The sequence below is a fragment of the Panulirus ornatus genome, chromosome 43 (assembly GCF_036320965.1).
Source record: "Panulirus ornatus isolate Po-2019 chromosome 43, ASM3632096v1, whole genome shotgun sequence".
Lineage (NCBI taxonomy): Eukaryota > Metazoa > Arthropoda > Malacostraca > Decapoda > Palinuridae > Panulirus > Panulirus ornatus.
In genome coordinates this window covers 10357677-10382895 of record NC_092266.1, presented here as the reverse complement: position 1 = coordinate 10382895, position 25219 = coordinate 10357677, and the positions used below count along the sequence as shown (strand labels likewise).

The 25219-nt window shown below is 45.0% G+C and overlaps 1 protein-coding gene across 8 annotated transcripts in view; it reads left to right on the top strand.

Moving 5' to 3' along the window:
- LOC139762306 (probable nuclear hormone receptor HR3) overlaps positions 1-25219 on the top strand; it is a 608088-nt gene that overhangs the window by 453575 nt on the left and 129294 nt on the right. Inside the window, exons 1-2 of one of the 8 annotated variants that reach the window (XM_071686917.1) lie at positions 10833-11080; positions 12579-12997. The exons of 4 other annotated variants lie outside the window; for them this stretch is intronic. In XM_071686917.1, the coding sequence (XP_071543018.1) occupies positions 12847-12997 (151 nt within the window). In that variant the 5' untranslated portion in view covers positions 10833-11080; positions 12579-12846. Of the gene's footprint in view, positions 1-10832; positions 12998-25219 lie in introns of those variants that run through there. 3 more of the 8 variants (XM_071686915.1, XM_071686914.1, XM_071686918.1) reach the window with 3 other exon arrangements.

The following is a 25219-nucleotide window of genomic DNA, read 5'->3' as shown; positions in this document are numbered from 1 at the left end:
GAGGATAGCCTCATCCTCAAGGGGGGGTCATCATACCCCTGCTGCTTATTGCATCGCAGCCTTGACTCGGCAGGAGCCCCATGGAAGTGGTCCCTGGGATCACACCGTTCAGGTCTTTGTTTCATACCCTAATTACCACCCCCAGAACCCCTTTCTGAAGAGACCCTCCTCCCTCAGGATCCCTGTTCCGGGGGTTCCTGCAGCTCTTAAGCCTGCGCTACATTCAGTAGCAGGGACAGGTATGACTGATGTGAGTGTACTATGTGCCTCCGGCTAACGATGAGACAGCCTCGCTGAAGGTAACTCTTCGCTGGATGTGTCACCTGTGTATATTTCAACACCGACGCCCGACCATGCTGTTAGTACTAGTGCCCCTTATATATATATATATATATATATATATATATATATATATATATATATATATATATATATATATATGTATGTATGTATGTATATATATATTATATATATATATATATATATATATATATATATATATATATATATATATATATATATATATATCTTTTCTTTCTTTCAAACTATTCGCCATTTCCCGCATTAGCAAGGTAGCGTTAAGAACAGAGGACTGGGCCTCTGAGGGAATATCCTCACTTGGCCCCCTTCTCTGTTCCTTCTTTTGGAAAATTAAAAAAAAACAAAACAAAAGAGGAGGATTTCCAGCCCCCCGCTCCCTCCCCTTTTAGTCGCCTTCTACGACACGCAGGGAATACGTGGGAAGTATTCTTTCTCCCCTATCCCCAGGGATAATATATATATATATATATATATATATATATATATATATATATATATATATATATTATAGCATGAGGAGCGAGGTGTGAGCGTGAATGAGGTGTGAGAATAATGAGGAGACGGTGCGTCTCCGGTGATGATGAGTAGCAGCCTAAGGTAACGCCAGCCGGGTGGTGACACTAAGGGCGGAAACCCCTCGTTTGTTGCTGCCTGTTTCACCCGTCCGCCACCTGCCGCTGGCTGCCACTGACCACTTGCCTCTCGTAGGGCCGCGTTGGTCATGCTCATGGCGTCATGATAGAGCGTTATTGTTTGTGTACATCCTTGCATGAACGTTTGTTAAGGTCACACACACACACACACACACACACACACATGTATTGTAGTGGGTCAGCGAGTCAGCCGCGGGCGGCTCAGCCCTTGGGTCGGACCCGCGTGGGTTCGAATCCTGGGATGTGGCGGTCGTCCTGCACCCAACCTTGGTGTTTATCCTCCCCTCGAGGCAACGCGAGTGTCAAACCCTCTCCCTTTAACAAACAATTAATGATCACACACACACACACACACACACACACACACACACCGTGAGACGGGAGTGACTGGAGAGGGGAGGAGATCCGCCCGGCAGGTCGGAGTGACCCACTTCAGTGAGGGGAGGTGCACGGTACGAGTGGCCACACATCCAGACATTTGCGATCATCCCCGGGACTCCGGTGTGTCGGTCATCCCGGCATGCAAAGTACTGTACGAGCGTACCGTGTCGGTACACATGGCCAGGTTCCAGGCTCGAGAAAATGCACGGAAAATTCCCCCAGTGATAAATCGCCCGTTTCATGAACCACGACATTTAATTACCGGCAGTTCCGTTGTGTGTAGATATCGCACGTCACGTTTCAGCAAGTCCCTGTGTTCTGTCGATCTTCGATATGTATATATGTATAAAAAACAGTTGCAATATCCTGTGTTGTATGTACCGGACAACGAACTCCTTCGCTGTGTGTTTTGCATTACCAAATTATTGGTACGGTATATGACCACTGTGGCAACTGTTGTTATCAAGTTACTAGGAACACGTTGGTTCCTGCCCAAGTTGATAGCAAAGGTAATATTAGGTGATCATATGGAGAGTCTACGTAATTACGGTTAAGTTTGGTTCGATTAGATCAAAGTTCCTCATCCCGTTTGATTTCGGTGGATGTTAAAGTGAAACGGTAGAATGTAGAAAGTCAAACAAGCATTGCATTAGTTCTGTTATACGCGATTGAGCGTTGGGTGTATACATACATGTATTCACATCATGTCCTCATGTACGTCACCCACCATGTATTGTATGTGTAATCATGCAGACATGGTATGTTTATGTATGTTACACACACACACACACACTCACATATATATATATATATTTTTTTTTTTATTATACTTTGTCGCTGTCTCCCGCGTTTGCGAGGTAGCGCAAGGAAACAGACGAAAGAAATGGCCCAACCCCGCCCCCCCATACACATGTATATACATACGTCCACACACGCAAATATACATACCTACACAGCTTTCCATGGTTTACCCCAGACGCTTCACATGCCCCGATTCAATCCACTGACAGCACGTCAACCCCGGTATACCACATCGCTCCAATTCACTCTATTCCTTGCCCTCCTTTCACCCTCCTGCACGTTCAGGCCCCGATCACACAAAATCCTTTTCACTCCATCCTTCCACCTCCAATTTGGTCTCCCTCTTCTCCTTGTTCCCTCCACCTCCGACACATATATCTTCTTGGTCAATCTCTCCTCACTCATCCTCTCCATGTGCCCAAACCACTTCAAAACACCCTCTTCTGCTCTCTCAACCAAGCTCTTTTTTTACCACACATCTCTCTTACCCTTACGTTACTCACTCGATCAAACCACCTCACACCACACATTGTCCTCAAACATCTCATTTCCAGCACATCCATCCTCCTGCGCACAACTCTATCCATAGCCCACGCCTCGCAACCATACAACATTGTTGGAACCACTATTCCTTCAAACATACCCATTTTTGCTTTCCGAGATAATGTTCTCGACTTCCACACACATATATATATATATATATATATATATATATATATATATATATATATATATATATATATATATATATATATATATATATACATTATATCTATCTATCTATCTATCTATATATATATATATATATATATATATATATATATATATATATATATATATATATATATATATATATTATTGATATTCTTATTTTCATTAAGAGACTGAGAGTGGCCTCCCCCTCCATCACTCTTGCCCTCACACTGGCTCCGGGCTCTGTCTACATACCTACCTCCTCCTCCTCCTTCTCCTCCTCCTCCTGAACACTTCGTAACTATTTTTCCCCTTTCCCCTTTAGCTTGCGTCTCGCTCGCAGCCAGGGCCATCCAGGCTCCCCCTCGGCAAACATGGCGCCTGTATCTCTCTTCTTCTCGACCTGGTTGCTTGTCCCTCACTTTTGAACACCCACCATGGTGTAGCCTTTGAGGAGAGATCCTCGCTTGGCTCGCTTTCCTGTTCTTAGGGACAGAGGAGGATGAGGAGGGAATCAGGCAAGGATGTCTTTCCCACAAAGGTCTTGGACCTGCTTGGTTCTCGACACGACCTCACTACGGTGGGAAACGGAAACAAAAAGGAATCTCTCTCTCTCTCTCTCTCTCTCTCTCTCTCTCTCTCTCTCTCTCTCTCTCTCTCTCTCTCTCTCTCTCTCTCTCTCTCCTTCCCATCATAACCTTCGGAAAGGAAGAACAGAACAGGAGCTAAGCGAGTTTTCTTCTGAAGGTTCGTTCATATGCAGTCGACGCTGCTTCCGTCATGCAGGAAATGACGAACGTGTGTATGGGGGAAAAGAATATATATATATATATATATATATATATATATATATATATATATATATATATATATATATATATATATATATATATTCTTTTATTTTTCATTATACATAATCGCTGTTTCCTGCATCAGCGAGGTAGCACCAGGAAACAGACGTAGAATGGCCCATCCTCTCAGACACACACACACACACACACACACACACACACACACATATATATATATATATATATATATATATATATATATATATATATATATATATATATATATATATATATGTGTGTGTGTGTGTGTGTGTGTGTGTGTGTGTGTGTTGGTGAGAGGACAACAGCAAGGGAAGGAGTAGCACTACTCCTGAAACAGGAGTGGTGGGAGTATGTGATAGAGTGTAAGAAAGTAAACTTTAGATTGATATGGGTAAAGCTGAAAGTGGATGGAGAGAGATGGGTGATTATTGGTGCATATGGACTTGGGCATGAGAAGAAAGATCATGAGAGGCAAGTGTTTTGGGAGCAGCTGAGTGAGTGTGTTAGTAGTTTTGATGCACGTGACCGGGTTATAGTGATGGATTATTTGAATACAGAGGAGAGTAATGTGGCAGTTGAGGGAATGATTGGTGTACATGGGGTGTTCAGTTTTTGTAAATGGAAATGGTGAAGAGCTTGTAGATTTATGTGCTGAAAAAGGACTGTTGATTGGGAATACCTGGTTTAAAAAGAGTTATACATAAGCATACATATGTAAGTAGGAGAGATGGCTAGAGAGCGTTATTGGATTACGTGTTAATTGATAGGCGCGCGAAAGAGAGACTTTTGGATGTTAATGTGCTGAGAGGTGCAACTGGAGGGGTGTCTGATTATTATCTTGTGGAGGCGAAGGTGAAGATTTTTAGAGGTTTTCAGAAAAGAAGAGAGAATGTTGGGGTGAAGAGAGTGGTGAGAGTAAGTGAGCTTCGGAAGGAGACTTGTATGAGGAAGTACCAGGAGAGACTTAGTGCAGAATGGAAAAAGATGAGAACAAAGGACGTAAGGGGAGTGGGGGAGGAATGGTATGTATTTAGGGAAGCAGTGATGGCTTGTGCAAAAGATGCTTGTGGCATGAAAAGCGTGGGAGGTGGGCAGACTAGAAAGGGTAGTGAGTGGTGGGATGAAGAAGTAAGATTATTAGTGAAAGAGAAGAGAAAAGGCATTTGGACGATTTTTGCAGGGAAATAATGCAAATGAGTGGGAGATGTATAAAAGAAAGAGGCAGGAGGTCAAGAGAAAGGTACAAGAGGCGAAAAAGAGGGCAAATGAGAGTTGGGGTGAGAGAGTATCATTAAAATTTAGGGGGAATAAAAAGATATTTTGGAAGGAGGTAAATAAAGTGCGTAAGACAAAGGAACAAATGGGAACATCAGTGAAGGGGGCTAATGGGGAGTTGATAACAAGTAGAGGTGATGTGAGAAGGCGATGGAGTGAGTATTTTGAAGGCTTGTTTGAGGAACTAGTGAATGTCCTTGCGGAAGATGAAAGCCGGCAAGGCAGCGGGTTTGGATGGTATTGCAGTGGAATTTAATAAAAAAGGGGGTGACTGTATTGTTGGCTGGTTGGTAAGGTTATTTAATGACTATATGACTCATGGTGAGGTGCCTGAGGAGTGGCGGAATGCTTGCATAGTGCTATTGTACAAAGACCAAGGGGATAAGAATGAGTGCTCAAATTACAGAGGTACAAGTTTGTTGGGTATTCCTAGGAAATTATATGGGAAGGTATTGATTGGGAGGGTGAAGGCATGTACAGAGCATCAGATTGGGGAAGAGTAGTGTGGTTTCAGAAGTGGTAGAGGATGTGTGGATCAGGTGTTTGCTTCGAAAAATGTATGTGATAAATACTTAGAAAAGCAAATGGATTTGTATGTAGCATTTATGGATCTGGAGAAGGCATATGATAGAGTTCATAGAGATGCTCTGTAGAAGGTATTAAGAATATATGGTGTGGGAGGTAAGTTGTTAGAAGCAGTGAAAAGTTTTTATCGAGGATGTAAGGCATGTGTACGTGTAGGAAGAGAGGAAAGTGATTGGTTCTCAGTGAATGTTGGTTTGCGGCAGGGGTGCGTGATGTCTCCATGGTTGTTTAATTTGCTTATGGATGATGTTGTTAGGGAGGTAAATGCAAGAGTTTTGGAGAGAGGGGCAAGTATGCAGTCTGTTGTGGATGAGAAAGCTTGGGAAGTGAGTCAGTTGTTGTTCGCTGATGATTCAGCGTTGGTGGCTGATTCGGGTGAGAAACTGCAGAAGCTGGTGACTGAGTTTGGTAAAGTGTGTGAAAGAAGAAAGCTGAGAGTAAATGTGAATAAGAGCAAGGTTATTAGGTACAGTAGGGTTGAGAGAAAAGTCAATCGGGAGGTAAGTTTGAATGGAGAAAAACTGGAGGAAGTAAAGTGTTTTAGATATCTGGGAGTGGATTTGGCAGCAGGTGGAACCATGGAAGCGGAAGTGAATCATAGGGTGGGGGAGGGGGCGAAAGTTCTGGGAGCGTTGAAAAATGTGTGGAAGTCGAGAACGATATCTTGGAAAGCAAAAATGGGTATATTTGAAGGAATAGTGGTTCCAACAATGTTATACGGTTGTGAGGCGTGGGCTATAGATAGAGTTGTGCGGAGGAGGGTGGATATGCTGGAAATGAGATATTTGAGGACAATATGTGGTGTGAGGTGGTTTGATCGAGTAAGTAATGAAAGGGTAAGAGAGCTGTGTGGTAATAAAAAGAGTGTGGTTGAGAGAGTAGAAGAGGGTGTTTTGAAATGGTTTGGTCACATGGAGAGAATGAGTGAGGAAAGATTGGCAAAGAGGATGAATGTGTCAGAGGTGAAGGGAGCAAGGACAAGTGGGAGACCAAATTGGAGGTGGAAAGATGGAGTGAAAAAGATTTTGAGCGATCGGGGCCTGAACATTCAGGAGGGTGAAAGGCGTGCAAGGAAGAGTGAATTGGAACGATGAGGTATACCGGGGTGGACGTACTGTCGATGGATTGAACCAGGACATGTGAAGCGTCTGGGGTAAACCATGGAAAGTTTTGTGGGGCCTGGATGTGGAAAGGGAGCTGTGGTTTCGGTGCATCATACATGACATCTAGAGACTGAGTGTCTTTTCCTAGCGCTACCTCGCGCACATGCGGGGGGAGGAGGTTGTCAAGTCATTTCATGTGTGGCGAGGTGGCGACGAGAATGAATAAAGGCAGACAGTATGAATTATTTACATATATATATATATATATATATATATATATATATATACTTTGAGATGTATAGGTATGTATATGTGCGTGTGTGGACGTGTATGTATGTAAATGTGTATGTGGGTAGGTTGGGCCATTCTTTCGTCTGTTTCATTGCGCTGCCTCGCTAATGCGGGAGACACCGACGGAGTATAATATATATAGGGGATAGGGGAGAAAGAATACTTCCCACGCATTCCCTGCGTGTCGTAGAAGGCGACTAAAAGGGGAGGGAGCGGGTGGCTGGAAATCCTCCCCTTTCTTTTTTTTTTTTTTTTAATTTTCCAAAAGAAGGAACAGAGAAGGGGGTCAGGTGAGGATATTTCCTCTAAGGCCCAGTTCTCTTTTCTTAACGCTTCCTCGCTAACGCGGGAAATGGCAAATAGTATGAAAAAAAAAGGATGCATATATATATATATATATATATATATATATATATATATATATATATATATATATATATATATATATATATATATATATATATGCATGCACGTATACATACATACACATACATTACATACATACTCATGTACATATCCATACTGGCTTGCCTTTAAGTATTATACGTGGTAAGTCTAGTCTTTCTTATGAGCTGCACTTGGCATTATGATTCAACTTCGTTAGGTGAGGAAGTGTTGACATGCAGGTAAAACTGTCGTCAATACAACTGGTGAATGTGATACCCGGGCGGTGTTTTGGAAAGTCCCCTCGGAACATTGGCGGAAAAAAAGGACGAAACTTTCCTAAGAGTTTAGAATTAAGATTTAGTTACCTACCGAGGGTATGAATCGTGAGGTCGTGACACTGGTGGTTATGGTGTGGTTGTGGTTGTAAAGGGTCTTGTGGTGGTTGTGGTGTATAGGGTGTTGTGGTTGTGCAAGGTCTTGTGGTGGTTGTGGTTGTACAGGGTCTTGTGGTGGTTGTGCAGGGTCTTGTGGTGGTTGTGCAGGGTCTTGTGGTGGTTGTGGTTGTGCAGGGTCTTGTGGTGGTGGTTCTTTTACAGGGTCTTGTGGATATGGTTGTGTACGGTCTTGTGGTGGTTTTGTAGAGGGCTGTGGTTTTACAGGGTCTTGTGATGGTTGTGGTTGTGTAGGGGGTTGTGGTTGTCCAGGGTCTTGTGTTAATGTTGTAGTGTTGTAGGATGTGGTGGTGGTTGTGTTGGGATGGAGTCGTGGTCGTCGGGTGGTGATGGTGTAGGGTGACGGTGGTGTGGGTGGTGTGAGGTGATGGTTCTGGTGGTCGGGTCTCGGGGCCTTGCAAGAAGGCCGTCATATAAGGTGTTGACGTCACGGCCACCGTCTAGGGTGACTCACCTGGGGAATAACGGTGCTGTATGGGGGTCTTTTACCCCCCTCCACACCCCTCCACACCCCTCCACACACACCCCGTCCCCCCCGCGGTATATGGGAGGGAGTGCGGAGGGGAATGGGAGGGATGTAAGGCAGGCTTCACTGCTCGTCACGGGCTTATTTGATTGGTTGTCAGAGTATGCATGGCCATATACACCTCAGGTTACCCGAGTGCATGTGATGGGGCCGTAGCATGTCGCCTGGGTGTATGTGATGGGGCGATAGCATGTCGCCTGGGTGTATGTAGTGGGGGGCCACACCATGTCGTTTGGGTGTATGTGATGGGGCCACATTATCTCTGGATGTAAGTGATGGGGCCATAGCAGGTCGTCTGGGTGTATGTGATGGGGCTGTAGTTTGTCGTGTGGGTGTATGTGATGAGGCCATAGCTTGTCGTCTGGATGTATGTGATGGGGCCATAGCATTTCGTCTGGTTGTATGTGAAGGGGCCATAGCATGTCTGGGTGTATGTGATGTGTCCATAGCATGTCATCTGGGTGTATGTGATGGGGACATAGCATGTCGTCTGGGTGTATTTGATGGGACCACACCATGTCGTCCGGGTGTATGTGATGGGGCCATAGCATATCGTCTGGATGTATGTGATGGGGCCACACCATGTCGTCTGGATGTATGTGATGGGGCCACACCATGTCGTCTGGGTGTATGCGATGGGACCATAATAACTCGCTTAGGAGTATGTGATGGGGTCATAGGATGTCGCCTGGGCGTATGTGTTGGGGCCATAGCATGTCGCTTGGGTTTATGTGATGGGGTCAGCATGTCGCCTTAGTGTATGTGATGGGGCCATAGCGTGTCGCCTAGGTGTATGTGATGGGTTCATAGCATGTCGCCTGAGTGTATGTGATGGGGCCATAGCATGTCGCCTGGGTGTATGTGGTTGGACCATAGCATGTCGCCTGGGAGTATGTGATGGGCCACATAGCATGTCGTCTGGATGTATGTGATGGGGGCCATAGCATGTCTAGGTGTATGCGATGGGGCGACGACATGTCGCTTGGGTGTATGTGATTGGGCCATGGCGTGTCACCTGAGTGTATGTGATTGGGTATAGCATTTCGCCTGGGAGTATGTGATGGGGTCATAGGATGTCACCTGGGTTTATGTGGTGTGGGCATAGCATGTCGTTTGGGTGTATGTGATGGGACCACACCGTGTCATCTGGGTGTATGTGATGGGGTTATAGCATGTCGTTTGGGTGTATGTGATGGGACCACACCGTGTCGTCTGGGTGTATGTGATGGGACCACACCATGTCTGGGTGTATGTGATGGGGTCATAGTATGTCGTCTGGGTGTATGTGATGGGACCACACCGTGTCGTCTGGGTGTATGTGATGGAACCACCATGTCGTCTGGGTGTATGTGATGGGGTCATAGCATGTCGCCTGGGTGTGTGATGGGACCATACGATGTCGTCTGAGTGTATGTGATGGGACCATAGCATGTCTGGGTGTATGTGATGGGACCACACCGTGTCGTCTGGGTGTATGTGATGGGACATCACCATGTCGTCTGGGTGTATGTGATGGAACCACGCCATGTCGTCTGAGAATGTGATGGGACCACACCATGTCATCTGGGTGTATGTGATGGGACCTCACCATGTCGTCTGGGTATATGTGATGGAACCACACCGTGTCGTCTTGGTGTATGTGATGGGACTATATCATGTTGCCTGGGAAATGAAGAAACGGCATTATAATTTTTGTTTTTCTAGAAGTCATATTTCTCTGGGTATCTGTACGATCATATTATATACTTTTGTGTTTGTGTATATATATATATATATATATATATATATATATATATATATATATATATATATACCTTTATTGTGTGTAGATTTATGAATTGATCATTAAGTAAATGTACAATTGAATATATATATATATATATATATATATATATATATATATATATATATATATATATACCTTTATTGTGTGTAGATTTATGAATTGATCATTAAGTAAATGTACAATTGAATATATATATATATATATATATATATATATATATATATATATATATATATATATATATATATATATATATATATATATATATATATATATGCTTATTAATTTTTCATTGCTGTATTTGCTTGTTTACCGAGAGAGAGAGAGAGAGAGAGAGAGAGAGAGAGAGAGAGAGAGAGAGAGAGAGAGAGAGAGAGAGAGGTTAGATATAGAGTGTAAGGGTATTAAAGTTGTGGTAGGTAGTGAGTGAGGGAGGGAGGGAGGCTGGGGTGGGGTGTGGGCGAGTTACGTGTCTTGCCATAGAACGTGTGAGGTTCAAGGAGTGAGGGTGGTGCTGGAGTGGCACTCCACCCGGAAGTGGGTGGAGGTTGTAGGGACGTACGTGTTCAGCGGTTGTAGGAGCAAGCAGCACGTGGCAGACCCGTATCGTCAGGTGGTGTCGTGGTTGATGGTGTATGGGTGTGTGTAGGGAGGGTGGGTGCGTGTGTGTGTGTGTGTGCGGTGGTGGCGGTGGTGGTGGTGGTGGTGGTGGTGGAGGAGTAGTACGGTAACTTCCTCCCGGGTTGACCCAGTCCCGCCAGACCTGCGACGGCCACCGACCCGAACAGAGCGCCGCGCACTCCGCCAGCCGCTCACACCGCCCCTCACCACCACCACTACCACCACCACCCACCACAACCAATGACACGGCCTCCAGCAGCCGACCCGAGGTGCCACAACCCTCCTGCAGGAGCTGGTACCACTGCCACACGCCACCCACATCACTGACGCCCAGGTCATTGACCCCTGGCAACGTGTCCTGACCTTACGCAAGTGAGTGTGATGCCGTGGTGACACGGGCTGGTGTTGGTCGAGTTTTCCTCAGTGTGACCAGCCCAGCGAGGGGTTACAGGAGGAAAGTCGGTGGGCAGTAAGCCAGCAGAACATGGTGAGCCATGGCAGTGAGTGAGCGTCCACCAGTGAGTTCATGACAGTGCCAGCCAGCTGAGCACGTGTGACCCCTGTGTTGTGAACAGTGAAGGCTTCCCCGGTGTACAGTGGTGGGTGTCAGTGCTGCAGTAGCCCCTGGTGAACGTGCAGGAGCGTGTACAGGCAGAAGGAGAGGCAGTAGGGTGGGTTCGAGCGGCAGCAAGGGCGCCAGTGTTGTGAACGCGCGAGGAGTATCTCGGCGAGGGGTCATTCACCCCAGCACGGTGGTGCAGGCGGCCTTGTGGCCTCACCCTCTCACAACCTCTCACGCCGCCCACAACCCGCCCATCACACCCTCACCTGTACCTAGGGCCTCAGTACCGCCCACCCCAGCCCTCCAGCCACCATCAGAAAACAGTAGAAGGCCAGGGAGGTAGAGGACTGTGGACTCTGGTTATAGTAAGGTGCCGAGGGTTCATTGACCCCAAGAGCTGTGAGCCGCGCGCACCACGCACACCCACCGTCTCACACTCACCACGCCCGCACGCCCACACACACCGCCCACTCCACTTGATGCCCAAACTTTTGGAGTACATGCAAACTAGTTAACAAGAGGGAAGTTGATATATTTATCGTCATCGGGACACACTGAAATCCTGGCGTGTTGAGTGAGTGGTTGTCGTCATTGGAGGAGAGACGAAGGTACAGTTAGTCTCACGGTACCTGGTCACGCGCCGAGACCTGCCGGACTACCAGTAATTACCATCGTGGACCCTACATCATCCCTGCTGGACGGACGACCACCTGGCAACACACACACACACACACACACCACGCCCTGCCCTGCCCTCTGCCATCCCACACTAGTGGGGTGGGGGTGCCTCACCTGCCACACCAGAGAGGCCCGGGAGGTGTTTGCAACACCTGCAGTGTGGTGGACATCACCAACGTGACTATTGTGTGTGGGTGTTACGCGTCAGCCCGTAGTCACCACCACCACCACCAGCGTGCAAGTCCTTTTGATCTAATATAGCGTGAGGGTTGTCTGTGGTACAGTGTGATGCAAAATATTCCTTCCCGGTGCTGCCGGCCCACAGTGTTTAGTAAAAGATAATAGTGACCCTCCTCCCTCCATGGTGCAAAACATCCTTCTTATCGCCAGCTGGTGGTGCTACCTTCCCTCCCCATGGTGCTCTCCACAACACAGATCTACCTGAATACATTTAAGTAGCCAGCACCCTCAGAGTGTGTTTGTGTGTGTGTGCGTGCGTGTGTGTGTGTGTGCGCGCGTGTGTGTGTGTGTGTGTGCGTGTATGTGTGTTGGTTGTGTTGGTGTGTACCTAGTGATAAACAGAGATGATAGGAAACCAGTGTTTAGTGACGTGATATTTTTGGCCTCTAGGCTTTACACCTCTGTAACTTCGTGACTGTGTGTTTGACGTGCTACCTCTCCCGAACTTGGTATTATAGCGTATAAAGTTCCAACGTGTGTAGTAGCATTATAAGTGAGCGACTACACAAAGTGACCTCTTCGGTGGCATTATTATTATTACTACTACTACTGCTCCTTGCGCAAGACGTGCCGGCAAACCTTAACACTGGATCCTCATAACAAAAACCAGTGGGATTTCGGATCCCTGCTGAAGAACCCAGAGGAGAGTCTTGCCAAGATGGATATCCTGAGTGAACTCTTCGGGCCCGGCTGGGAGAGGGAGATGACTGGCGACGCCGTGGATACTACGACGCCCTCCTCCTCCACGCCCACCCCGACGAACCGCCCGCCATCCACCGAGAAGAAATCCAACTCCATCAAAGGTAAAGGTGTGCATATATGGCCGCGATTTCTGTTTCTGTTAGCTTCTCGACCCCACGAATGTACAGGTAAGGCGGCGGTGTCGCTTTAGAGCCAGTGTGAGAGACACCCCCATGATGTACTGCTGTAGGTAGTGAGGTAGTAGTGTGACCTCCACGAGTACTTGCTAACAAACAAAACTCTCGGATGACTTTGATGCAGTTCAGGGTCGTGTGACCCGTCTTGCAGTGCTAGAGGTCTTGGAACCATTAGGAACTGTGTTTTTTTTTTTTTTTCTTTGAATTACTGGTCCTCTTGGGTTATTAGTCCTCTTAGGGTGTAGGCCGTGGAGTGTGGTAGGGAGTAGTGGTGCCCTAAAGTCATGGGGTGCTCGATTGATAGAGTGTAGCCCTGCTGTGTGTAAGTCATGGTGTGGCGACGTCGCTCCCTGTGAGGCCTTGTGGTCCAAGACACATGGTCTGGAGACCAAGTGAGCTGGGCCTTCCAGCAGTGCTCACAGGCTGGGCTACGTACCATGGCTTATACAAGAACTTCACCTTTATTGAAGACATTTGCTTTAGATATAAGTATATATAAAAAAAAGGACGTGAAGATGAAACCTTTTAAGCTCTCGGTTCTTCTCGTGTCGTGCCCATGAATCGGAGGTGAGGAGTGAGTTATGACGAATATATTAGAACATAAGTTCTCGGGGTTCGAAGTCGTGGGTGTAGGAACATCAAGTCGAGAGTTCTGTTTGATATTGAACCTCCCTTCCTGGGGTGTACATTGCCCATAGAGACACCATCAGTGTGTATCATCAACCTCATGCTTGACACAGAGACTGGAAGAAGGGGATGTTTCTCTCGTCACCCAGCAGTTGGGGAGGCGTTCGTTGGGCTAGACCCACCCAGGGTTGCTGGTTGTAAGGTCGGGGTTAGAGCTCTGAGGTCTGGCCAGAGTTTTCCACCCAGGATCCTCCAAGTTCACACACGGAGGGTAATGTTCGGATAGCGAATGATGATCCCTGGGAGTACAGTAGGTGATGACGACTTGAGAGGCGATCAAACATGGCTGTTCGAAGATTCGAGCTGTGTTGACGGGGGGGAGAGACAGTGGGGTAGGAGTGAGCTGAGCCGTTGAACACGTGTGGTGTTGACCTCACGAGCACGAGGGTACGACCCCTTTGAACACGACGGTACGACCTTCGGGTATGGTGGTCTTGCCCCCTGATCCGACCCCGAGGGTGGTAGTGTGGTTGGTGAAGGCAGGAGGTCATGCCGCTGGTGCACGGGGTGAGAGGAGGAGGCTACTTGCTACGGCCGTGGGGGCTCCTTGGTGGGGCGCCACGGGTGTAATTAGTATGTCTTCCTTCACTGGGTCCGCCACCTCGGGAAATGACGAATCCTGGCAGTATATGTGTGTGTGTGTGTGTGTGTGTGTGTTTGTGTGTGTGTGTGTTTGTGTGTGTGTATGATTTCCCACTGGGAACACGAAGCTCTTTAGCTTGATTAATTATGAGGGGTTCAATTTTATCATAAGTTTCATGGACGTTCATGAACCCCTCCTGGCTTTATTGCCAAGTTCGTGGACCTCTGTGTGATCAGATCTTAAGTTCGAGTATAACTTCATGCACGAAGCTGTGTGAATCCCGAGATTCATCGTGGGGGATTCATAGACCACATGAATCTTTGGGTAAGGTTCATAGACCAGATGAATCTCCGGGTAAGGTTCATAGACCAGATGAATCTCTGGGTAAGGTTCATAGACCAGATGAATCTCTGGGTAAGGTTCATAGACCAGATGAATCTCCGGGTAAGGTTCATAGACCAGATGAATCTCCGGGTAAGGTTCATAGACCAGATGAATCTCCGGGTAAGGTTCATAGACCAGATGAATCTCCGGGTAAGGTTCATAGACCAGATGAATCTCCGGGTAAGGTTCATTGACCTACATGATGAATCACAGCTTTATCATAAGCTTCATGGACCTCTGTGAACCTTGAATGTATTATAAAGTTCATTTGTCTGTATGAATCTCGGTTTTATGTCAAACTCATCGTTTTATGAGACTTTGATAGTAAGCTTTGACACGAGGTTCATTGACCTTCGTGACTCAGCTTTACTCTAAGTTACATTGACCTGTATGAATATCAGCTCTATTTTTTTTTTTTTAGAAGTTCATTGCGCTTTATGAACCTCTTGTTTTATTGCAAGGTTTATTGACCTGTATGAGTCTCTCAGCTTTATGGCAAGGTCATTTGAACAATATCACTCCACCTTTATTACAAAGTCCATTGATTGGTAGGAATCGGATGTATATATATATATATATATATATATATATATATATATATATATATATATATATATATATATATATATATATATATTGCAAGGTTTATTGACCTCTGTGAATCTTAGCTTATGACACTGGTCATTGACCTGTGTGAATCTCAGACGTGTATTACAAGGTTCATTGACCTGTATGAATCAGATTCATTACAGGTTCAGTGACCTGTGTATGAATCTCAGATTTACGACAGGTTCAGTGACCTTTTCGACTCTCTGATAAGGTTCATTGACCTATGTGAACCTCATCTTTATTATAAAGTCATTAATCTGTATCAAGTTCATTTGCAAAGTTCATTGATCTTTATTATATGATCTCTCAGCTTTATTATAAGGTTCATGGTCCTGTATGATCGAATCCCATATTCATTGTAAGGCCATGGACTAGTAAGATACATTCTCAAGTATGATAAGGCTCAATGACGTGTCTGAATCGCAGGTTTACAGTAAAGGTTCGAGAACTTGTGTGAATCTTAGGCTGTTCAAAAGTTCATTGACCTTTGTGAATCACGGCTTTATCAGTAGTTTCATGAACTTGTGTGAATCTTAGGCTGTTCAAAAGTTCATTGACCTTTGTGAATCACGGCTTTATCAGTAGTTTCATGAACTTGTGTGAATCTTAGGCTGTTCAAAAGTTCATTGACCTTTGTGAATCACGGCTTTATCAGTAGTTTCATGAACTTGTGTGAATCTTAGGCTGTTCAAAAGTTCATTGACCTTTGTGAATCACGGCTTTATCAGTAGTTTCATGAACTTGTGTGAATCTCAGTGTAAGTTCATGAACCTGTATGAATCTCATGTTATAGTAAGTTCATGAACCTGTGTGAATCTCACTGTTATAGTAAGTTCATGAACCTGTATGAATCTCATGTTATAGTAAGTTCATGATCCTGTATGAATCTCATGTTACAGGATGTTCATGAAACTGTATGAATCTCAAAGTGTTGTAGTAAGCTCATGAATCTGTATGAATCTCAAAGTATTATAGGAAGTTCATTGACCTGTATGAGTCTCAAAGTGTTATAGGAAGTTCATTGACCTGTATGAATCTCAAAGTATCATAGGAAGTTCATTGACCTGTATGAATCTCAAAGTATTATAGGAAGTTCATTGACCTGTATGAGTCTCAAAGTATTATAGGAAGTTCATTGACCTGTATGAATCTCAAAGTATCATAGGAAGTTCATTGACCTGTATGAATCTCAAAATGTTATAGGAAGTTCATTGACCTGTATGAATCTCAAAGTATTATAGGAAGTTCATTGACCTGTATGAATCTCAAAGTATTATAGGAAGTTCATTGACCTGTATGAATCTCAAAGTATTATAGGAAGGTCAATGACCTGTATGAATCTCAAGGTGTTATAGGAAGTTCATTGACCTGTATGAATCTCAAAGTGTTATAGGAAGTTCATTGACCTGTATGAATCTCAAATGTTATAGGAAGTTCATTGACCTGTGTGAATCTCAAAGTGTTATAGGAAGTTTCATTGACCTGTATGAATCTCAAAGTATTATAGGAAGTTCATTGACCTGTATGACTCTCAAAGTATTATAGGAAGGTCAATGACCTGTATGAATCTCAAAGTGTTATAGGAAGTTCATTGACCTGTATGAATCTCAAAGTATTATAGGAAGTTCATTGACCTGTATGAATCTCAAAGTATTATAGGAAGGTCAATGACCTGTATGAATCTCAAAGTATCATAGGAAGTTCATTGACCTGTATGAGTCTCAAAGTATTATAGGAAGTTCATTGACCTGTATGAATCTCAAAGTATTATAGGAAGGTCAATGACCTGTATGAATCTCAAAGTGTTATAGGAAGTTCATTGACCTGTATGAATCTCAAAGTGTTATAGGAAGTTCATTGACCTGTATGAATCTCAAATATTATAGGAAGTTCATGGACCTGTATGAACCTCTGCTTTATCATAAGGTTCACTGAACCTGTATTAATATTTGCCGTGTTATGTCTAGTGATCTGTATGAATTTCAGCTCTTATTACAGTGAGGTCATTGACCTGTGTATAATCTAATCTCGGCTTTATTATAAGGTTCACGGACCCGCATGATTTAATCTCGGTCAAATAATAAGAGTAATAAAACCTGTGTGATCCAAACTCGGCTTTATCAATAAGTTTCGTGACCCAACTGTATCGCAACTGGTTTTCATTGATCCGTACGAATCTTTGAGTTCTTACAAGGTTTTTATTGACCTGTAATACGCACATCGGATTCATTATAAGGTTCGTCGACCTGTATGAGTATCAGCTTTACTGCAAGTTCTAATTGACCTGTATGATATACAGCTTTACTGCAAGGTTCATTGACCTGTATAATATACAGCTTTATTGCGATGTTCAGTGACCTGTATGATTTGTAGCTTTATAGCAAGGTTCAGTGACCTGTATAATATACTGCTTTATTGCGATGTTCAGTGACCTGTATGATTTATAGCTTTATAGCAAGGTTCAGTGACCTGTATAATATACTGCTTTATTGCGATGTTCAGTGACCTGTATGATTTATAGCTTTATAGCAAGGTTCAGTGACCTGTATAATATACTGCTTTATTGCGATGTTCAGTGACCTGTATGATTTGTAGCTTTATAGCAAGGTTCAGTGACCTGTATAATATACTGCTTTATTGCGATGTTCAGTGACCTGTATGATTTATAGCTTTATAGCAAGGTTCAGTGACCTGTGTAATTTACAGGTTTGTTGCAAGGTTCAGTGACCTGTATAATTTAGTTTTATTGTAAGGTTCAGTTACCCATATAATTTACAGCTTTATTGCAAGGTTCAATGGCCTCCATGATTTACAACTTTATTGCAAGGTCCAATGACCTCTATGATTTAAGCTTTATTGTAAGGTTCAATGACCTCTATGATTTAAGCTTTATTGTAAGGTTCAGTGACCCGTATAATTTACAGTTTTATTGCAAGGTTCAATGGCCACTCTTATTTACAGCTTTACTACAAAGTTCAATGACCTGTATGATTTACAGGTTCATTGCAAGGCTCAGTTACCTGTGCGTTACCTGTGCGACATGGCAGCTTCACTATAATGTTCAATGACATATATGAACCTCAGTACGGGATCATTAACCCCTTAGGCTCGCATTTTTCCCTTTAAGGTTCATGGACCTGTATGAATCTCGGCCAGTACAAGGTTCATGGACCTGTATGAATCTCAGCCAGTACAAGGTTCATGGACCTGTATGAACCTCAGCCGGTACAAGGTTCATGGACCTGTATGAACCTCAGCCAGTACAAGGTTCATGGACCTGTATGAATCTCAGCCAATACAAGGTTCATGGACCTGTATGAATCTCGGCCAGTACAAGGTTCATGGACCTGTATGAATCTCGGCCAGTACAAGGTTCATGGACCTGTATGAATCTCAGCCAGTACAAGGTTCATGGACCTGTATGAATCTCGGCTAGTACAAGGTTCATGGACCTGTATGAACCTCAGTCAGTACAGGATTCATTTTCCTTTACCACTCGTCATTTTTTGGTATAAGGTTCACCGACTTGTGTGAATGAACCTTTGCTTCATGACAACACTCAAATGAACTTTTTGACTCTTCTCAGTTATAGTATTCATTGACCTGTAATGAATATCTGCTTTATTACAAGGCTCTTTGGACTTTATGCATCTCTGCTTTATCACCACTTTTTACTGAGAGTATGATGAATCTTGGCTTAACAGCAAGGTTCATTGACCTTTATGAGTTTCAGCTTAATTGCAGGATTCATTGACCCTCCCTGAATAGCATCTTCTTGCCTAGGTTTGTTCTCTTGTATGATTCTCGGCTTTATTACAGGGCTTATTGACCTGTGTAAATCTCGTCTTTATTGCAAGGTTCATTGACCTATGTGAATCTTATCTTTATTGTAAGGTTCATTGACCTATGTGAATCTCGTCTTTTATTGCAAGGTTCATTGACCTATGTGAATCTTATCTTTATTGCAAGGTTCATTGACCTTTCTGAATCTCGTCTCTATTGCAAGGTTCATTGACCTATGGGAATCTCGTCTTTATTGTAAGGTTCATTGACCTATGTGAATCTCGTCTGTATTGCAAGGTTCATTGACCTTTGTGAATCTCGTCTTTATTGCAAGGTTCATTGACCTTTGTGAATCTCGTCTTTATTGCAAGGTTCATTGACCTGTGTGAATCTCGTCTTCATTGTAAGGTTCATTGACCTTTGTGAATCTCGTCTTTATTGCAAGGTTCATTGACCTATGTGAATCTCGTCTTTATTGCAAGGTTCATTGACCTATGTGAATCTCGTCTTTATTGCAAGGTTCATTGACCTATGTGAATCTCGTCATTATTGCAAGGTTCATTGACCTTTATGAATCTCGTCTTTATTGCAAGGTTCATTGACTTATGAGAATCTCGTCTTTATTGCAAGGTTCATTGACCTTTGTGAATCTCGTCTTTATTGTAAGGTTCATTGACCTGTGTGAATCTCGTCTTTATTGTAAGGTTCATTGACCTTTGTGAATCTCGTCTTTATTGCAAGGTTCATTGACCTGTGTGAATCTCGTCTTTATTGTAAGGTTCATTGACCTTTGTGAATCTCGTCTTTATTGCAAGGTTCATTGACCTTTGTGAATCTCGTCTTTATTGTAAGGTTCATTGACCTTTGTGAATCTCGTCTTTATTGTAAGGTTCATTGACCTTTGTGAATCTCGTCTTTATTACAAGGTTCGCTGACCAGTTTGAATCTGATTTGTTCTAAGTTTCATTGACCTGCATGAGACTTTTATTTTAAGTTTGATTGACTCATATGAATCCCAGCTTTATTACAAAGTACAGTGACCTGTATGAATCCCAGCTTTATTACAAGGTACAGTGACCTGTATGAATCCCAGCTTTATTACAAAGTACAGTGACCTGTATGAATCCCAGCTTTATTACAAAGTACAGTGACCTGTATGAATCCCAGCTTTATTACAAGGTACAGTGACCTGTATGAATCCCAGCTTTATTACAAAGTACAGTGACCTGTATGAATCCCAGCTTTATTACAAGGTACAGTGACCTGTATGAATCCCAGCTTTATTACAAAGTACAGTGACCTGTATGAATCCCAGCTTTATTACAAGGTACAGTGACCTGTATGAATCCCAGCTTTATTACAAGGTACAATGACCTGTATGAATCCCAGCTTTATTACAAGGTACAGTGACCTGTATGAATCCCAGCTTTATGACGAAGTTCGATGACTAATGAATCTCAGGTTTACTCTATGGTTCATTGACCGGTATGAATCAGCTTTATTATAAAGTTCTTGGACCTTTGGTGTCGATCTTTATGACTCTGCTTTATTATAAGCTTATTCAACTGTATGACATTCAGCTTCCTGTAAGGTTCAAGGACCTGTATCAGTCCCAGCTTTACTGTAAGGTTCATGGACCTGTATCAGTCTCAGCTTTACTGTAAGGTTCATGGACCTGTATCAGTCCCAGCTTTACTGTAAGGTTCATGGACCTGTATCAGTCCCAGCTTTACTGTAAGGTTCATGGACCTGTATCAGTCCCAGCTTTACTGTAAGGTTCAAGGACCTGTATCAGTCCCAGCTTTACTGTAAGGTTCATGGACCTGTATCAGTCCCAGCTTTACTGTAAGGTTCAAGGACCTGTATCAGTCCCAGCTTTACTGTAAGGTTCATGGACCTGTATCAGTCTCAGCTTTATTGTAAGGTTCAAGGACCTGTATCAGTCCCAGCTTTACTATAAGGTTTATGAACCTCAATCAGTCCCAGCTTTACTATAAGGTTCAGGGACCTGTGTTAATCCCAGCTTTACTATAAGGTTCATAGACCTGTATCAATCCCAGCTTTACTATAAGGTTCATAGACCTGTAACAGTCCCAGCTTTACTATAAGGTTCATAGACCTGTAACAGTCCCAGCTTTACTATAAGGTTCATAGACCTGTTTGATCCAAATTTGTCTCTATTATCAGGTTTATGAACCAGTATGACCTCCTCTCAGCTTTATTGAAATGTTAATAGACCTGTATGATCTCAGCTTTATTATAAGGTTGATGAACCTGTATGACCTCGTCTCAGCTTTATCATAAGGTTGATGAACCTGTATGACCTCGTCTCAGCTTTATTATAAGGTTGATGGACCTGTATGATCTCGTCTCAGCTTTATTATAAGGTTGATGAACCTGTATGACCTCGTCTCAGCTTTATCATAAGGTTGATGAACCTGTATGACCTCGTCTCAGCTTTATTATAAGGTTGATGGACCTGTATGATCTCGTCTCAGCTTTATTATAAGGTTGATGAACCTGTATGACCTCGTCTCAGCTTTATTATATGGTTGATGGACTTGTATGACCTCGTCTCAGCTTTATTATAAGGTTGATGGACCTGTATGACCTCGTCTCAGCTTTATTATATGGTTGATGGACCTGTATGACCTCGTCTCAGCTTTATTATATGGTTGATGGACTTGTATGATCTCGTCTCAGCTTTATTATAAGGTTGATGAACCTGTATGATCTCGTCTCAGCTTTATTATAAGGGTGATGGACCTGTATGACCTCGTCTCAGCTTTATTATATGGTTGATGGACCTGTAAGATCCTCCATGTTTCTCTGTCTATCGTAAGATGGCAGCAGTGGAGCCCAAATATCCTTGTGTGTATGTTCGTAAATATGCACAAGGGATTGTAAGCATTGCTTGCGACAGTATGAACAGTTCACCAGGTAATTCAACGTAACCAGAGGGGTACAAGGTAATCTGATTGTTTTCACGTAGTCTAATTACTTTCACGTAATATGATTGCTTCAACCCCTAATCTAATGTTTTTTTTCTTTTTATGTATTCTGAGTACTTTAACCGAATCTCCTAAATTTAATGTAATCTGATTATTGCGATGAAGTCTTAAGTATTTTAACTTAATCTCTCTCTCTCTCTCTCTCTCTCTCTCTCTCTCTCTCTCTCTCTCTCTCTCTCTCTCTCTCTCTCTCATTGATCCTGGGGTGTTGTTATAACGGTTGTAGTTGTAGCGTTGGATGTGTCAAGTTATGATTCAGGTCGCCCTAACGACTCGTAACCCCTATCCCTTTGGGCACGACTGTGCGACCCACAAGTGTGATGGTGACCTGCCCTCCGTCCGACCCGCTCCTTTAGTGGATCGGGTCAAAACCCAGGTCATTACAGAACCCAGGGGGGTAGACAAGCCCTCTCTCAGGTGCAGTGGCTGTGTACCGCGCCGTCACTCAGGTGCAGTGGCTTTGTACCGCTCCGTCACTCAGGTGCAGCGGCTGTGTACCGCGCCGTCACTCAGGTGCAGTGGCTGTGTACCGCGCCGTCATTCAGGTGCAGTGGCTGTGTACCGCGCCGTCACTAAGGTGTAGCGGCTGTGTACCGCGTCGTCACTCAGGTGCAGCGGCTGTGTACTGCGCTGCCACTCGGGTGTAGCGGCTGTGTACCGCGCTGCCACTCGGGTGTAGCGGCTGTGTACCGCGCTGCCACTCGAGTGTAGCGGCTGTGTACCGCGCTGCCACTCGAGTGTAGCGGCTGTGTACCGCGCTGCCACTCGAGTGTAGCGGCTGTGTACCGCGCTGCCACTCGGGTGTAGCGGCTGTGTACCGCGCCGCCGCTGAGACGCATAGGATACTGCCCCACGTGCATTCAGCACCTCCCTCACCGCTGAACCTGTGATGAGAAGAGAAGAGGAATATTAGCGAGACGTGCAGGGAGGTGGCCTTGGGCGAGACGTGTGTGTGTGTCCTGGACGACGTCGTCTATCTAAATGTAGATGGCAGTGTGGAAAGTCCTGCTGTGGTGGAGGTGAGGTAGTTTCCTGGAAGCGGTAATTCCAGCTTGTAGGAGATGTCAACACCTTGTGCAAGTTTGGTCCTTTACGCCTAACCACGAAGAATGGGAACTGTTAGGGTTGGGGGGGGGGGGGGTCATTTTCTGGTGTGTGTGTGTGTGTGTGTGTTTATAGACTTCCGTTTTCTATTTTGACCATTTCTCGTTCGTTTTCACGGGTTGCTCGCTTGTTCATCCTCCTTGCCCATGTTTATCAGCATGTCCTGCCTCGCATACGGGTAGCGTTGCTGTTTTATAAGTGAGTGTCTTGTGGTTGGTGTTTTATAAGTGAGTGTCTTGTGGTTACTGTATTGTAAGTGTCTTGTGGTTACTGTTTTATAAGTGTCTTGTGGTTACTGTTTTATAAGTGTCTTGTGGTTACTGTTTTATAAGTGAGTTTCTTGTGGTTACTGTTTTATAAGTGTCTTGTGGTTACTGTTTTATAAGTGTCTTGTGGTTACTGATTTCTAAGTGTCTTGTGGTTACTGTTTTATAAGTGAGTGTCTTGTGCTACTTGTGTCAAGTGTTGGGGGGACCACAGATGCTGGAATGTGTGCGCGTCTGTACCTGGCCACTTCCACCTCGCCACGCAGGTGTTTAGCTGCTATATGACTACACACACACACACACACACACACACACACACACACACACACACGCACCTGGCCATTTGACTGGCCATCCCGGTACACGTAGCTCCTTGATTCTCAGCTCACAGTCATACAGGGAGATGTACATGCACTGCAAGGTGCTGCTGTACCGTCGTATGGGGGTCCAGGCTGCTGTACCGTCGTGTTGGGGTCCAGGCTGCTGTACCGTCGTGTTGGGGTTCAGGCTGCTGTACCGTCGTGTGGGGGTCCAGGCTGCTGTACCGTCGTGTGGGGCTCCAGGCTGCTGTACCGTCGTGTGGGGGTTCAGGCTGCTGTACCGTCGTGTGGGGGTCCAGGCTGCTGTACCGTCGTGTGGGGCTCCAGGCTGCTGTACCGTCGTGTGTGTGGGGGGGGGGGGGGAAGGTTAGAGCTTCGGTACCGTTTCGTGGTAGGGTGGGGGCAAGGCTTGCGTACCGTGGGATGAGGGTGCAGCCCCCTGTACCTTGTGGTGGTGGGGTACACCTCACACTTCGGAGGCTCGTACCCTCCCTCGTCTCCCCTGATGCCCCAACATGGTTTCACTTAACTTTCCCGTTATACAACGGGCAGTTGACGACACACCGGCGATAGAGCCTGGTGGTGTAACGGCACTCCGTTAATTGTCTGCACCCCATCACGGCAGAGTACCGTTGTCTACATCCCATCACGGCAGAGTACCGTTGTCTGCATCCCATCACGGCAGAGTACCGTTGTCTGCGTCCCATCACGGCAGAGTACCGTTGTCTACATCCCATCACGGCAGAGTACCGTTGTCTACATCCCATCACGGCAGAGTACCGTTGTCTGCGTCCCATCACGGCTGAGTACCGTTGTCTGCGTCCCATCACGGCAGAGTACCGTTGGGCAGGGGACGAGAGTGGCGGGGCCGGTGCAGCAGAGCCTTGGGACAGGAAATCCCACACTTGGGACTTTTTTTCTCTCTCTCTCTCTTTTCTCGCTAACTTTCCCCATGGTTTAGCAGAGGGGCGTCACCTGAAGAACACTTGTACGAATTGCCTCTAGAGACGCCGTCTTCTTTACTACTACCACCTTCCTCCCTCCCTCTCCACGACCGTAATTTGGTAGTTACGATCGTTAGCGATCGCGACGTGCGACGGAGGTGGTTCTGGGGGGGGGGGGGGGGGGGTGGTTTGTTCCACCCGGGAGAGATGGTCGTCAAGACGTGCGACAGCAGTTGCCTCCTCTCCTGGGCTCTCCTCGCCCACCTCCGCTGTGTGCCACGGAGGTAGGAGAGGTATGCCCGCTCAAGACCCCGTCCGTGGGGGCAGTCTGAGTACCTCCCTCCTCTCCATTGAGACGCAGGAGTCGACAAGAATTCTCAAAGGGGATGTATAGTTGTAGTGATGGGAAGGGGGATGTAGTGATGGGGAGGGGGATGTATAGTTGTAGTGATGAGAAGGGGG